The sequence below is a fragment of the Balaenoptera acutorostrata genome, chromosome 13, assembly GCF_949987535.1.
Source record: "Balaenoptera acutorostrata chromosome 13, mBalAcu1.1, whole genome shotgun sequence".
Classification (NCBI taxonomy): Eukaryota; Metazoa; Chordata; class Mammalia; order Artiodactyla; family Balaenopteridae; genus Balaenoptera; species Balaenoptera acutorostrata.
The window spans coordinates 55,025,511-55,042,767 of record NC_080076.1 but is presented as its reverse complement, the minus strand read 5'-3'; the positions used below and the strand labels follow the sequence as shown (position 1 = coordinate 55,042,767).

Sequence of the window (17,257 nt, the reverse complement as noted above, 5' to 3'; positions counted from 1 at the left end):
AAATTGAAGACTGAGAATATTAAAGAATTTTTTCTAAAGAAAAAATACACACAAAACACAGATTTATTGATACTCCATGGCTTTTCTACTGACAACAAATATCCATCACCTTGCTTCATTAGCATAATGAATTTTCTTGATAGGTTTTTTAATAGTGGTAAAGTTAATACATTTTTTGAACTAACAACTTCACACCAGGAGCTAACAAAAACTCCAAAAGATGTTTTAAATATAAAATTTCCATTTTATTCTCTATTAAATATTTCTGACCAACCAACCAAAAACCAATGACAACTAATTCTTGACCCTACAACAAAACTGAGAGCTTTAATGGGACAAGATACTGATCCTTGGCCTCTTCAATAGGCATAGAAAAAAAGCATTTTAAAATGTGCTGTTAGCTGAGTTGCTAAGGGGAACTTGGCACCTTTTGTTTTAGTAGAGTACTTATAAACAACAAAAATCCCAATTTTTTTCATGAGTTGAAAGATAAACTGCTTTAATCAAAGAGGAAATCAAAAATACCTAAAAACAAATGACAATGAAAACATGACGACCCAAAACCTATGGGATGCAGCAAAAGCAGTTCTAAGAGGGAAGTTTCTAGCAATACAATCCTACCTCAAGAAACAAAAAACATCTCAGATAAACAACCTAACCTTAAACCTAAAGGAATTAGAGAAAGAAGAACAAGAAAACCTCAAAGTTAGCAGAAGGAAAGAAATCAAAGATCAGATCAGAAATAAATGAAAAAGAAATGAAGGAAACAATAGCAAAGATCAATAAAACTAAAAGCTGGTTCTTTGAGAAGATAAACAAAATTGATAAACCATTAGCCAGACTCATCAAGAAAAAAAGGGAGAAGACTAAAATCAATAGAATTAGAAATGAAAAAGGAGAAGTAACAACTGACACTGCAGAAATACAAATGATCATGAGAGATTATGACAAGCAAATATATGCCAAGAAAATGGACAACCTAGGAAGAAATGGACAAATTCTTAGAAAAGCACAACCTTCCGAGGCTGAACCAGGAAGAAATAGAAAATATAAACAGACCAATCACAAGCACTGAAAATTGAAACTGTGATTTAAAATCTTCCAACAAACAAAAGCCCAGGACCAGATGGCTTCACAGGCGAATTCTATCAAACATTTAGAGAAGAGCTAACACCTATCCTTCTCAAACTCTTCCAAAATATAGCAAAGGGAGGAACACTCCCAAACCATCACCTTGATACCAAAACCAGACAAAGATGTTACAAAAAAAGAAAACTACCGGCCAATATCACTAATGAACATAGCTGCAAAAATCCTCAACAAAATACTAGCAAACAGAATCCAACAGCACATTAAAAGGATCATACACCATGATCAAGTGGGGTTTATCCCAGGAATGCAAGGATTCTTCAATATACGCAAACCAGTCAATGTGATAATCCTATTTACAAATAGAAGGAGAAAAACCATATGATCATCTCAATAGATGCAGAAAAAGCTTTTGACAAAATTCAACACCCATTTATGATAAAAACCAGCCAGAAAGTAGGCATAGAGGGAACTTACCTCAACATAATAAAGGCCATATGTGACAAACCCACAGCCAACATCATTCTCAGTGGTGAAAAACTGAAACCATTTCCACTAGATCAGGAACAAGACAAGGTTGCCCACTCTCACCACTATTATTCAACATAGTTTTGGAAGTTTTCGCCACAGCAATCAGAGAAGAAAAAGAAATAAAAGGAATCCAAATTGGAAAAGAAGTAAAACTGTCACTGTTTGCAGATGACATGATACTATACACAGAGAATCCTAAAGATGCTACCAGAAAACTACTAGAACTAACCAATGAATTTGGTAAAGTAGCAGGATACAAAATTAATGCACAGAAATCTCTTGCATTCCTTTACAGTAATGATGAAAATTCTGAAAGAGAAATTAAGAAAACACTCCCATTTACCACTGCAACAAAAATAACAAAATACCTAGGAATAAACCTACCTAAGGAGACAAAAGAACTGTATGCAGAAAACTATAAGACACTGATGAAAGAAATTAAAGATGATACAAACAGATGGAGAGATATACCATGTTCTTGGATTGGAAGAATCAACATTGTGAAAATGACTACTACTACCCAAAGCAATCTACAGATTCAATGCAATCCCTATCAAACTACTAATGGCATTTTGCACAGAACTAGAACAAAAAATTTCACACTGTGTATGGAAACACAAAAGACCCCAAACAGCCAAAGCAATCTTGAGAAAGAAAAACAGAGCTGGAGGAATCAGGCTCCGGATTTCAGACTATACTACAAAGCTACAGTAATCAAGACAGTATGGTACTGGCACAAAAACAGAAATATAGATCAATGGAACAGGATAGAAAGCCCAGAGATAAACCCACACACATATGGTCACCTTATTTTTCATAAAGGAGGAAAGAATATACAATGGAGAAAAGACAGCCTCTTCAATAGGTGGTGCTGGGAAAACTGGACAGCTCCATGTAAAAGAATGAAATTAGAACACTCCCTAACACCATACACAAAAATAAACTCAAAATGGATTAAAGACCTAAATGTAAGGCCAGACAGTATAAAACTCTTAGAGGAAAACATAGGCAGAACACTATGACATAAATCACAGCAAGATCCTTTTTGACCCACCACCTAGAGAAATGGAAATAAAAACAAAAATAAACAAATGGGACCTAATGAAACTTAAAAGCTTTTGCACAGCAAAAGGAAACATAAACAAGACGAAAAGACAACCCTCAGAATGGGAGAAAATATTTGCAAACGAAGCCACTGACAAAGGATTAATCTCCAAAATATACAAGCAGCTCATGCAGCTCAATATCAAAAAAAAAAAAAAATCAACCTAATCCAAAAACAGGCAGAAGACCTAAATAGACATTTCTCCAAAGAAGGTATACAGATTGCCAACAAACACATGAAAGGATGCTCAACATCACTAATCACTAGAGAAATGCAAATCAAAACTACAATGAGGTATCACCTCACACCAGTCAGAATGGCCATCATCAAAAAGTCTACAAACAATAAATGCTAGAGAGTGTATGGAGAAAAGGGAACCCTCTTGCACTGTTGGTGGGAATGTAAACTGATACAGCCACTATGGAGAACAGTATAGAGGTTCCTTAAAAAACTAAAAATAGAACTACCATACAATCCAACAATCCCACTACTGGGCATATACCCTGAGAAAACCATAATTCAAAAAAAGTCATGTACCACAATGTTCACTGCAGCTCTATTTACAATAGACAGGACATGGAAGCAACCTAAGTGTCTGCTGACAGATGAATGGATCAAGAAGATGTGGCACATATATACAATGGAATATTACTCAGCCAAAAAAAGAAACAAAATTGAGTTATTTGTAGTGAGGTGGATGGACCTAGAGTCTGTCATACAGAGTGAAGTTAAGTCAGAAAGAGAAAAACAAATATCATATGCTAACACATATATACGGAATCTAAAAAAAAAAAAAAAAAAAAATTGGTTCTGAAGAACCTAGGGGCAGGACAGGAATAAAGATGCAGACATAGAGAATGGACTTGAGGACACGGGGCAGGGGAAGGGTAAGCTGGGACAAAGTGAGAGAGTGGCATGGATATATATATACACTACCAAATGTAAAATAGATAGCTAGTGGGAAGCAGCCACATAGCATAGGGAGATCAGCTGGGTGCTTTGTGACCACCTAGAGGGGTGGGATAGGGAGGATGGGAGGAGACGCAAGACGGAGGAGATATGGGGATATATGTATATGTATAGCTGATTCACTTTGTTATAAAGCAGAAACTGACACACCGTTGTAAAGCAATTATACTTCAATAAAGATGTTAAAAAAAAAAAAGGTTCTGACGAAACTGAATTATTTGTAGTGAGGTGGATGGACCTAGAGACTGTCATACAGAGTGAAGTAAGTCAGAAAGAGGAAAACAAATACCGTATGCTAACACATATATATGGAATCTCAAAAAAGAAAATGGTCAGAAGAACCTAGGGGCAAGACGGGAATAAAGATGCAGACCTACTAGAGAATGGACTTGAGGATACAGGGAGGGGGAAGGGTAAGCTGGGACAAAGTGAGAGAGTGGCATGGACATATATACACTACCAAACGTAAAACAGATCACTAGTGGGAAGCAGCCGCATAGCACAGGGAGATCAGCTCGATGCTTTGTGACCATCTAGAGGGGTGGGATAGGGAGAGTGGGAGGGAGGGAGATGCAAGAGGGAAGAGATATGGGGACATATGTATATGTATAACTGATTCACTTTGTTATAAAGCAGAAACTGACATACCATCGTAAAGCAATTATACTCTAATAAAGATGTTTTAAAAAAAAAAAGGTTCTGAAGAACACAGGGGCAGGACAGGAATAAAGACACAGACATAGAGAATGGACTTGAGGTCACGGGGAGGAGGAAGGGTAAGCTGGGACAAAGTGAGAGAGTGGCATGGACATATATATGCTACCAAATGTAAAATAGATAGCTAGTGGGAAGCAGCCGCATAGCACAGGAAGATCAGCTCTGTGCTTTGTGTCCACCTAGAGGGGTGGGATAGGGAGGGTGGGAGGGAGACACAAGAGGGAGGAGATATGGGGATATATGTATATGTATAGCTGATACAGTTTGTTATACAGCAGAAACTAACACACCATTGTAAAGCAATTATACTTCAATAAAGATGTTAAAAAATTTTTTAAAGATAAAAATTGTGACACCATAAAAAAAAAATAAGATAAACTGCTTTAGATATAATGAGACACTTTTAAAGAAGCTTTCACTGACTCTCTCAGACTGGCTTAGGGGAACTCTCCATGGTTCTATGGCAGGCGATACTTAAGAGTACTTACCTCTCTGTACAATAAATATCTCATTTGCCTGTCTGTTTCCCCCAAAGGACTATGAGGTAGTGGAGAACAGTGGCTGTGTATCTTGGTCATTTCTATACCTCTAGCATAGTTTTTATATGATACTATATTTATATAGTGCTTATATTAAAGTGTAAAAATTTCAAAAACTATATGTTTCAGGCTGTAAAGGACAAACTGAAGGAGGATAAGTTAATTTTAATCAAAGTGAATCTGAAATTGAAACATATTTAAATTTAAAGCCTCTCTACTATTTAAATTAACAATATACAACCTTAAATCCTAAATGTAATCTTAGTAAGTCATCTAGTTCCTGTTTAAATTTTAAACATAAACCACAAGGGTATATACATAATATGCCACTTTTGTTTCTAAAACACTTATGTGCATTTACATTTATAAAAAATGCTTGTTGAAACTGGAAGACCATGTCAATGAAGGAAGGAGGTAGAAAATACTACATACTTTTTTTATAGCTTTGCACTATCTAGTTAATTTCAAAAAGCATATATAATTAAATCTTTTTCCCAGCTTTACTGAGGTATAACTGGCAAATAAAATTTTAAGACATTTAGTTTACAATGTTACAATTTGATATTCATACATATACACTGTGAAAGGAGTCCCCCAACAAGCTAATTAACACATCAATCACTTCACATATTTACTTTTCTTTTTTTGGTGGGGGGGTGGGGGGGGCAAGAACATTTAAATGTTCTCTCTTCACAAATTTCAATTATACAATACAGTGTTATCTTAAATGGCATCAACTGGAAGATGCATCATTATTTTTCTATCACCAGGAAAAAAATGTCCCAATTAAATTACTACATGCCATTGATTTTAAGATGCACTCTAATTTTAGAGATTTTAAGATGTTAAAAAAAAAAAACTCAGGGAATTCCCTGGCAGTCCAGAGGTTAGGACTCGGTGCTTTCACTGCCAGGGCCCAGGTTCAATTGCTGGTCGGGGAACTAAGATCCCACAAGCCGCACAGCATGGCCAAAAGGAAAAAAAAAAATCAGACTCAATAAAATATACTACCATCTTTATACTTAAGTAAGTTAAAAATTTAACAATGAAAAAAATAATCAACTTGTCATCAGCAAAGAATCTATTACCATCCCAATTTCTTAGGTAAGGTAAGTGAGTTGAGATCCAGAAAAGCCATCCAGAAAAATCAGAAAAATTGTATCAGGTTTCACTGTCATGAACGATTTTGGGAATGGTAATTTTTATTCCAATAGTTCAAATATAGGAGTTTAGATATAGACCTTAAAAACTGAGCAGCAAAATGAAAATTTCCTTGGAATAAGTGTTCCATGTTAAAATTATTTACCTGTCAGTAAGGAAGGCACAAATAAGATTTTTTGCTTCTTTTGATATGTCATTATCATCAGGGAAGGTAAGTGAATTTTTATGGTTCATAATCTTACTATAAGTTCCAACCAGAGAATCTGCATAAAATGGTGTATCACCTGATAAATTGACAGGGAAAACAAAAGCAAATTAAGATACATTGAAAGAAAGCAGTTTCAAAGGAAAAGAGTCAATGTTACTGTTTAAAGATAATTAACTATGCATAAACTAAAAATATACACCGAATACATAAAAAGAAGTAACACATTAAGTTTCTCTAAGTCTCTAAATAGCTTGTCAAAACCGACAAAGTAGGTTTGGATCAGTTTGTTTCCTACAAACAAAATCAACACTGCTTAATGTAATATTTTATTAGAAGAAGCCAAGTCTAAGTTTGGAGATGAACAACTATGTTAGAGGTACATAAAATCCTCCTTTACTCACCTACAAGCATTTCATATAAAAATACCCCAACTGACCACCAGTCACATTCTCGTCCATAATAACCATCACCACCTTGAGATTTTAATACTTCAGGGGAAATATAATCAGGTGTCCCAACTGCTGTATCACATCGTACCATACCTTCCTAAAAAGAGGTCAAATTTTCAATTAGGATATAAATGTAAAGTCTCAATTATTTAACATGAGTTTTTCTTAATGTAACACGTAGAACTCTTAAGTCTTTGTGTTATGAAAGATCACATCAAAACCTAATGCAGACTTGATAAAAAATAACAAACAGCTTAACCATATATACATATTATATACACAATATATTCATAATGTATGTGTGTATGTGTATATGGATATAGCAGTGATTTTTATTTTGTAATAACACTCACTAGAAAGACACATTGCCACCATTTATTATTCCCCCAGTTGTACCAATATGATGATCTCATCTTAATTTCAGAGAACAAGTATATAAGTCAATGCAAATATGTTGAGGAACCGATAGAATGAATCACTTGATAACATCAATGTATAAATGCTGATTTAATTGTTTTTTACTAAAATAGTCATTCACTTTATGCTTGAAATTGAGGGAAAAAAACATATAAGAATTGACTGTACAAATATAAAATGGGGAAGCATGTGCATGGGAAAAGGGCATAATAGTGTTAAGCCCACTGATAACTACCTAATATGCATTTTAACCCTCTCTCCAAAATAAAAACAAAAACTATATATACCTGTTACTTACTTTAGCTGGTATGAATGCAACAGAATTATACATGATTACACAAAAGTTCTCACATACTGTTCTCCTCCTAACCCATAAATTTCCTTTGGAAATAATAAATACAACTGTCTGGTTATTCTTCTATGATAAGTTTCAAAGAATATAAACTGTTTCAACTGAAAATAAAGCAGCATACTTGCTACTTCAGCTATGTATATAAGTTATTTATTATATAAATAGTGAGCATGGGTACCTTTTACGATTGACTCCCCAAATAAGTAGTAAGAGCTTTTCATGTTTAATAGAAGGCTAAGTAAAACATTAAAAAATATACATATTACTGAAATCCAGTTTTTATGAAAGTCTCATTTTAACAGTGGCATTAGTATTTAGTGACATTTAAGCTAATCCCATTTCTAGCTTCCAATAGTGGACATCACAGATTTGTTTTAAAAGATTTAGTAAATCTGGCAATCCACGCTTCCCCTAAATAGAGAGGGGAAAGAATAAAGCACTTACAAGTTACTAACACAACACTGAAACCATGGCATCTAGTTCAACAAATAAGACTGGGCACATCAATTCTGTACAAGTCCAGATATGGTTAGTAAATTCTTAAAACATTGGGAGAGGGAAGGGTAAGCTGGGACAAAGTGAGAGAGCGGCGTGGACATATATACACTATCAAATGTAAAATAGATACATAGTGGGAAGCAGCAGCTGCATAGCACAGGAAGATCAGCTTGGTGCTTTGTGACCACCTAGAGGGGTGGGATAGGGAGGATGGGAGGGAGACTCAAGACGGAGGAGATATGGGGATATATGTATATGTAGAGCTGATTCACTTTGTTATAAAGCAGAAACTAACACACCATTGTAAAGCAATTATACTTCAATAAAAATGTTAAAAAAAAACATTTTGTAAAAAGCATCTATCTTGAATTAGCAAAACTAAATTAAAATCTAATTATTTAACCTTATTCATCTTCATACAAGTACCAAAATCTGCTAACTTCAAATGTCCAGATTTATCCAGCAGCATGTTATCAGGCTTCACATCTCTGAGGGGGGAAAAAAAGGAGTACAGTATCTCTGAAACAGATCAGAAACTGATAAAAATTATATGAGGCAGTGATTTTAGGTCATATATCCTCAATTTAGAGAAGGTCACCTTTGATCTATATGTGCTCTCTATCCACATCTATAAACTGACTTCATCAGGGAGACTCTCTCATATATTATGCCTCAGAAGAAGACATTCTCTTAAGTAGAGTTTGATTCTTCCAAGAGGAAAATCAAGTCATTTGAGAGAGAATAACCATAAAAAATGTAACAGTCAAACATAAAAAGTAACTGAAACACACAAGATAGATAAATACATAAATAACCCCAGAAAAGGGTCTAAATCACTTTCATTTTTGCATCCCTGGCACTGAGCACAGCAATTGCACATAGAATTCAAGTGGTGTTTGCAGAACAAATGAAATTATTCTTCTAGCAAATAAATTTGATATGTTCACTAATTAAAAGCAAATTAATTTGTATATAAAAATTAAAAGCATTTAATACCCCAGAATATACCTTAAAAAAACAGCTTATAATTTTTACTTTTCAGGACACCATATAAAAGCCTTATAATCAGAATAAGATATATTAAAGAATACATTTATATCAACACTAAACTGAAATGTTAAAACCACGAATTTCAAAGTTTTAAATTCTGAAACACCACTCATGTCATATGGGAGAATAGGTGGATTTAGAATGGGAAATGCTAATCAAATGAAGTTTAAGTACTGATTTTTAGCTTCTCTCTTTAACAAATGAGAAAATTTAAAGCATTTTTATCCTTACCTATGAATAAAACCCATGGAATGGATTGCATCCAATGCAAGAACTACTTCTGCAGTATAAAATCGGGCCCATTTTTCAGGCACATCATAGTTGCTCATTAAGTTTACGAGATCTCCACCAGGCATGTATTCCATTACCATGTAGAGATAACGATCATCTTGGAATGCATAAAATAGCTACACAAATACAAAAAAAAGAAACAAATTCATTAAGACTAAGCAAAACTGCTTCATTTAAGAATTGTCAAAAATACTAATATAAGATTTAACTGAAATAATCAAATTGCAGTAGTTGTAAGTACTCTTAAAGGAAACAAATACAAAGATAAACAGCACAAAGAACTTTGCATATGCAGAGGAGTTATTAACTGTGGTTACTTCTGAGGAGTCGGAGACTTCTTTTCTCTACACTTTTCTATAGTAATTGAATTTCTTATACTGAGAATTTTTAAAAATTATAATAGTTTCAATAAAGAATATACAACTCTTCTAAGCAAAGACATATTGTAGTTCTAATTTAAATTGTGCATAGTGGGGTTTAGTGTTAAATTTATATCAACACCACAATCTTCAAGTAATCTAATAAAATTAGGCTACAGTCTTAGTTGTCCCTTATTAGCTGTGTGACTAGGCAATTTACTTAACCTCCCAAATTATCTGTGACTATAATCCTTTCTAGAAGAATATATGGGGAAAAAAAAAAAAAGAATACATGGGACTATATATCATGTTTGACTTTTATACTTGCTGCCCAGTTTGTGTCTGGATGCCTGGCAGTTGGCAAGTACTTAATGAATGTTCAACGAACAAAAGCACAAATTTAATCTATAAATTGAGGGTGTAGCTAGTAGGGATTAACGGCCTTTCAGAGTTGTTAAAAAGATTAATGAATAGAGAAAAAGCCCTTAGTACAACAGATGCTCAGTAAACAGTTGCAGTCAGTAGGAGTCAGTAATTGCAGTAACAGCTAACAGAGAAACAGGAAGAGGACAACAGAGTCAAAGCAGGAAGAGTAAGGTCCATTGATATGAAATTGGCAACAATATCAGGCATAAATATATTATGTGACCAGGGTTGAAGTTAAAAGAAGAGCAAATTTACAAAAGAAAATTTCTTTTTTTTGGCCGCAATACGTGGCTTGCGGGATCTTAGTTCCCCGACCAGGGACTGAACCCATGGCAGTGAAAGCACAAAGTCCTAACCACTGGCCTAATCACTGGACTGCCAGGGAATTCCCTACAAAAGAACATTTTAAGTAAACATGAGAAGATTAGAATAGAACCAAAATAAATGAAATAAGCCCTCAGAGAAAAAGTATAACTAATTTACCTAGGCACTTATGTCTTAAAATTATTTTTATATTTCATTTTTTTCAACAGCATTTAATGATTTTAGTTACAGATTTAGTAACTTTAATTAAATATAAATATTTGGGGGAAGGATAAGAAACTAAGTGGTATCTCATGGCTCTCCCAGATTAACATGTACAGTATATCACTCGGACACCATAATTAAAGAAACATTGTTGATTTGGTGGCAGTTTACCCTATTTAAAACGTATCAAGAAAAATAAAGCTTCAAGTTCATAAGTTGTAAATTTAACCTTAAACATTTATGTCATGTTTTTTAACTTTTTACACAACACTGAACACTCCCCGTATCAGTGGTTCTCAACCAGAGATGATAACTGCCGGTGTCCCACGGCCCCCACCCGCCCACTCTCCCCAACACGCCACCCAGGGAGATGTTCAACAATGTCTGAACACAGTTTTGGTTGTTATAGCTTTTGTGTGGGGTGGGGAGGGCTGCTACTGGCATCACCTGGGTAGAAGTCAGGCATGCTGTTAAAAACCCACAGGATAGCAGCCCCCAACAACAAAGAATCACTTGGCCCAAAATGTCAGTAACACTGAGCCTGAGAAACTCTGCTCTATACAGCTGATAAAAACAGGGCAGACATTTCAAGTATAAAAAGTCTTACTATGTGAATCTTAAACATCTTCCATATCCTTTCTATCCCAATTACTATTATGCTTATTTAAGACAGTCTTGATTACATAGTATAAATTTTAAAAACTACAAAATTCATGCTAGGAATTTAGAAATGATCTAGCTCAGCAGTTTTACTATTTTTTTTAAAAAACCACAAGACCTTATTTCCCCTATATGAAATCTGAATAAGAAGCCCAATATATAAGACATATAAAACATGCAGCTGCTCTAGTTGAAGCAGAAACAGAAAACCCAGAATTATAACCTACCCAAACAACTGCCTGCTCCCATGACTCCATCTGAGGTATCTCCTCAGTTGAAAATAACCAGTCTAAGCCACCTTTCACATTTTTTGAGCAAGGAGACTGAGGCCCAGAGATGTAAATAACCTGGCCACAGCTTCAGGTCAAGATTAGTACCTACAATTCCTGACTTTCTAATGTATTTTTCTTTCCACTGAAAAACCTGAAGCCAATACAATATTATTTGGAGGCCTAGCTTAACTTTTTTCCCTCCATTTCTCCCATTCTTTCCACTCTACTCCCATTCTTTCCCTTCATTTCTCCCATTCTCTCCACTCCAGAGACAGTTACTTTCCTCCTAGAGATGATTCAATAAAATTAAATTTTATGATTTTAAAAATAATGATATATTAGACATTTTTGTAATTGCCAATAAATTCTCTATTACTGTTCTAAAAAACAAAGCTTCTCAGACATGTTAAGTTACAAACTGCTACAGCAACAATGAAACAATAACAAAAGCATACCTGAACAACCCAAGGACTGTTAGCAAAAGCCATGATGTCCCTTTCTTCCCAGAAAAAAGCAGAATCGGATCTCTTAATCATTTCAAATTTGCTGAGAAGCTTCATAGCATATACCTTCCTGGTGGATTTATGCCTTACCTTTAAAATTGAAAATGGAAAATAATGAACATTTCATTAACATTTAAAGCTCAGTGTTTCCCAGAACAATTTACTAAATAATTTAACATTATTGGTCTTGCTATTTTAACTTCTTCTCTTCTGAATTATCCCAATTAGATAATGTCAAGGCTTTAACTACCAGGTGTAAGTAATGTTAGAAAAAAATCTTTATTCCCTGTACTATGGCACACTTCCCCCTCCTCCACCCTGCTAGTTATGCTGCTTCCTGTTTATAAAACTTACTACTGCACAGCATTTTAGATAGTGTAATATTAGGAGTAAAGATTTCTCTTTTGATGCTTGAAAACTCTTCTCTACCCATGAATTCTTGGGGAAATATTTCACACTACTGCTGAATTAGACTCCAGGCTTTCATATCCTTAGGCAAGAATGTCTAGAGCAATTTAAAGCAAGAATTTTATAAAAACAATACTTTTCCAAATAACATATGTTAAACGCACAAATGGATTTTTTAATTTTAAAAAGATTGTTTTTTTAATCTCATTAAAATAACCTACCAATTGAACTTCTCCAAATGCACCTCTACCAATCACCTTCACTACTTCATAATCTTCAGCTTTCATTCGTAAATCTCTAATTTTATTTATTGTGTCTTTATCTGTATGAAAAGAAAAGTTTATAATTTTAAATCACTGAAGCATTATAACTAAAACTGCTTATTTTACATTCAAGTTCTTGAGAAACAATAAAAAACAGATGTTCATTAAAAATTATTTAATATAAGTAAAATATGAAGTTGTAAAACAGAAATGTTCAATGTGCTAAGAATTGTTTTTAATAAATTCTGGAATGACTTCACTCTGTTAAAATACTTTTCTTAAAATCTGACTTACTAGAATGTTTAAAAAAAACCAAATATACTACACGTACACTGAGAATAATTAATTAGTTCCTGGTATTTTAAGCATATATCAAATTTGAATCAAGGGGCCACAGGTACATATTTTAGATTAATGAAACAAGTTTTCTTTTTATCAAGTCAGTTTTGATGATCCTTTTAAAAAGATATAACTAATTTAAGATATCAAAGGTAAACATGCTAAAGAATCATGTACTTATTATATTTCTCTATTTGAATGCAGATTCTAACTTAAAACACACAGTGGGAATCACTACAATTATTTATATAAACCTGTCACACTACAAACTACAATAATTTAAAATCCCCACTGGATAGATATTCTAATTCCTAATTTGGTCATAGATTAAAATAGGGCTATTTTAATCCACATGGGTCAACACTGGCATGAGATTACATGGAAAAGCTTCACAGCAGAGTTATACAAAATACAGGGCAGCTATTAAATTTAAGTTCTAGTTCCTGATAAAAGCTACATATAATATCTTGTCTTTCTTTTGAAATGCACATTTAAACTCATGTTTGTATACATTATGACCCATAAACACATGCAACAGAGCAAACTTTCACACAGGGATAACATAAGTACATTTAATTTTAGATCACATATCTATTGCAAATGTACCAGCAAGATATAAACAATAATCAATTTACTGCAGAAACATCTGTGTTAACTATAGAGGCTCTACAGTAATTACTGTAGATATATACATAACTCTAAAACACAGTGTCTGCTCTTATGGATTTCAAATGAAACTGAAACAAACAAAAAATAATACCAAAAAATGCAAAAAGGAAAATAAGCACAAGCACAGAGTTTGTGGAATATAAAGGATGATACCTAACCCAAGGCTGCCTAGGAGGGAGGTGGCTAGAAAAGGCTTTCTGGAGGTGAAGAAACCTGAAACAAGTCTAAAAAGAAAGCAGTTAGCTAGCTGGGAAGAAGAAAAGAGAGAATATAACAGGCAGATGGGCAAATATAAGCAAAGGCACAGCAGAACTGTTCTGTGCTGCTGGAGTATCAAGTCTGTGGGAAGGACGTGAAGGAGAGGCTGGAGAGCCCCAAACTAGTTAAGGAGCTTGAACTTTACCTGTAGACCAGTAGTTGTAAAATTATTATTTAATCAACAAAAATATTTTTCACATTAAAGTTTAAAAGCAGTACAATATGAAAATAGATAAAAGAAAAGTGCTCTGCTTCAAGAGGGTAGTGGTGGTGGGTGTCGTCAGAGAGGGGCTGGAATCTCGTCTACTTTGTACACCTCCATAATGCAGCCCAACAGAGTCCTGTGGGATCTGTCGGGAACTGAGAACAACCTGAAAACCACCACTACGTGTTGGAAGCCATGACAAGAAATAAGGCATATAAACAACATAGTCAAATTTACATTTCAGCTGCACTACTCCAGAGAATATGTAAATGATAAATCCAATAAGGGCAAGACTAGAGCGGGGGTAGAACTTTGAGAGTACTGTAATACTCCAGACACGAAATAAGAAAGTTCTGAACCAGGATAATGTGTTATATAATAGCCTATGGGGTTGAGAAAGGATCCCTGGCTCTGGTTATACCAGATTTAGAGCCATAAATAGGCTATAAAGTCTGTAGTTTTGGGCTCAGAAAATGTATCTGCTGCAAATGTGTGTGGAAATGGAGATCTTGCTTCTTATTTTAATTTCTGACAGCACAGGAAGTTACAAAGCAGCTCGACGTTACTTGTGATTCGAACAACATTAGTTGTCAAAATGACTTTATTACATTTAAGTTTTGCATTAAAAGTGCTGTCTTGCCTTGTAATTTTAGGTTAAATCAAAAACTAATTTCCAAAGTCAGTGTTCAATGATAATTCAATGATAGTTGAGAGTGGTTCTTCTCATTAAGAAAAATCTTCATCTTGGTCCTTGTCTTAATCAGCTCATCCTGCCGTGCAAAATACCATAGACTGGGTGGCTTAAACAGACATTCATTTTCTCATGGTTCTAGAGGCTCAAAGTCTAAGACTGGGGCCAGCGTGTTGTTTCTGGTGAGATCTCTCTTCCTGGCTAGTTGGCAGCCAGCATCTCTCTGTGTGCTCACAGGACCTCTTATGTGTTGCACAGGTAAAGACACTAATCCCATTTTATCACAGTCCCACCTTTATGACCTCATTTAACCTTAACTGCCTCTTGGTTGGCCCTATCTCCAAATACAGTTATATTGGGGGGTTAGGGATTCAATAGATGGATTTGGGGTTGGGGGACACAATATAGCCCACAAAAAAAAAATCACAAATGTCACCACTGCTAAGCCATTGATTTGCTATATGCAAAGATAAACTGGGATACTCAGCTTCAATTTCTGTCAAAAATGTACAGAATGGATAACAGTTAAGTCCACCAGAGTGAATGATGTTTACCACTGATCCTGTGGTTCAATAACACGATAGATTCAAATATTTTCCACAAAGTACTTGCTGATGTATAATACAATGAATAACTACAGGCTTTAAACACCTGGTATTTTCATAAGCTTTGTTAGTTTGTTCAACTAACATTTTCTGCACCATACATAATTTTAACTACCATCATTTGTAACACATCTTAGCAGACTCCACTTCAAGTTGTACTTAGTGTTTCCTCAACTTTTAAAAAAATATTCTTGCCTGTACTTGTTCCATGCCGACTACACATAGAGGCTAATTCTTCACTCACTTCAAACTCAGCATTGATTCCTCAAACAAGAGTCAAGGAAAATCACTCAAAATTGTCTTATTTTTTAATTGACTATTGCTGTTGCTCCCAATGGTCTCAATTCTTTGAGCAACTACTGTTCTTGACAAAAAGCTAATAGTTTTTTAAAATTTAATTTTATTTCTTTATTTTTTATACAGCAGGTTCTTATTAGTTATCTATTTTACATATATTAGTGTATGTATGTCAATCCCAATCTCCCAATTCATCACACACACACACACCCCCCGCCACTTTCCCCCCTTGGTGTCCATGTTTGTTCTCTACATCTGTGTCTCTATTTCTGCCTTGCAAACCAGTTCATCTGTACCATTCTTCTAGACTCCACATATATGCATTAATATACGATATTTGTTTTTCTCTTTCTGACTTACTTCACTCTGTATGACAGTCTCTAGATCCATCCACGTCTCTACAAGTGACCCAATTTCGTTCCTTTTTATGGCTGAGTAATATTCCAGTGTATATATGTACCACATCTTCTTTATCCATTCGTCTGTCGATGGGCATTTACGTGGCTTCCATGACCTGGCTATTGTAAATAGTGCTGCAATGAACACTGGCGTGCATGTGTCTTTTTGAATTATGGTTTTCTCTGGGTATATGCCCAGAAGTGGGATTGCTGGGTCATATGGTAATGCTATTTTTAGTTTTTTAAGGAACCTCCATACTGTTCTCCATAGTGGCTGTATCAATTTACATTCCCACCAACAGTGCAAGAGGGTTCCCTTTTCTCCACACCCTCTCCAGCATTTGTTGTTTGTAGATTTTCTGATGATGCCCATTCTGACTGGTGTGAGGTGATACCTCATTGTAGCTTTGATTTGCATTTCTCTAATAATTAGTGATGTTGGGCGGCTTTTCATGTGCTTCTTGGCCATCTGTATGTCTTTGGAGAAATGTCTATTTAGGTCTTCTGCCCATTTTTGGATTGGGTTGTTTGTTTTTTTGATATTGAGTTGCATGAGCTGCTTGTATATTTTGGAGGTTAATCCTTTGTCCATTGATTCATTTGCAAATATTTTCTCCCATTCTGAGGGTTGTCTTTTCGTCTTGTTTGTAGTTTCTTTTGCTGTGCAAAAGCCCAAAAAGCTAATAGTCTTAAGGAAGTTTTTCTCTCTGTACACATTTGCTTTGTGGCTGCAAACACCATCAGTGAATAGCTTTCCCTGCTTGGCTAACAAATAAGCCACTTGTAAACTTATGTAAGGTCGTAACCTCGTTTTCTTTTTTCATCTTTGTAAAGAAAATTCTGCTGTGGTGAGATATTCTATTTTAAATTTTCTGGGTATTTCTAACTGTTGCTTTCCTGTGAGTTGGGAATGTTATGGCGAGTACTTATTCTGGTGATGTCAATGCACATTGTACTCTTTCAGCACAGCTACAGTGTAACTGCATAATAACACAATGCC

General features: G+C 34.8%; 1 protein-coding gene across 2 annotated transcripts in view; it reads right to left on the bottom strand.

Moving 5' to 3' along the window:
- ROCK1 (Rho associated coiled-coil containing protein kinase 1) overlaps window positions 1-17,257 on the bottom strand; it is a 147,756-nt gene that overhangs the window by 73,809 nt on the left and 56,690 nt on the right. For both annotated transcript variants that reach the window (XM_007191578.3, XM_007191579.3), the window contains 6 exons: window positions 12,754-12,854; window positions 12,077-12,214; window positions 9,317-9,492; window positions 8,439-8,523; window positions 6,721-6,865; window positions 6,257-6,395 (listed from right to left, as the gene is read on the bottom strand). In XM_007191578.3, coding sequence (XP_007191640.1) covers window positions 6,257-6,395; window positions 6,721-6,865; window positions 8,439-8,523; window positions 9,317-9,492; window positions 12,077-12,214; window positions 12,754-12,854 — 784 coding nt within the window. The remainder of the gene's footprint in view (window positions 1-6,256; window positions 6,396-6,720; window positions 6,866-8,438; window positions 8,524-9,316; window positions 9,493-12,076; window positions 12,215-12,753; window positions 12,855-17,257) is intronic.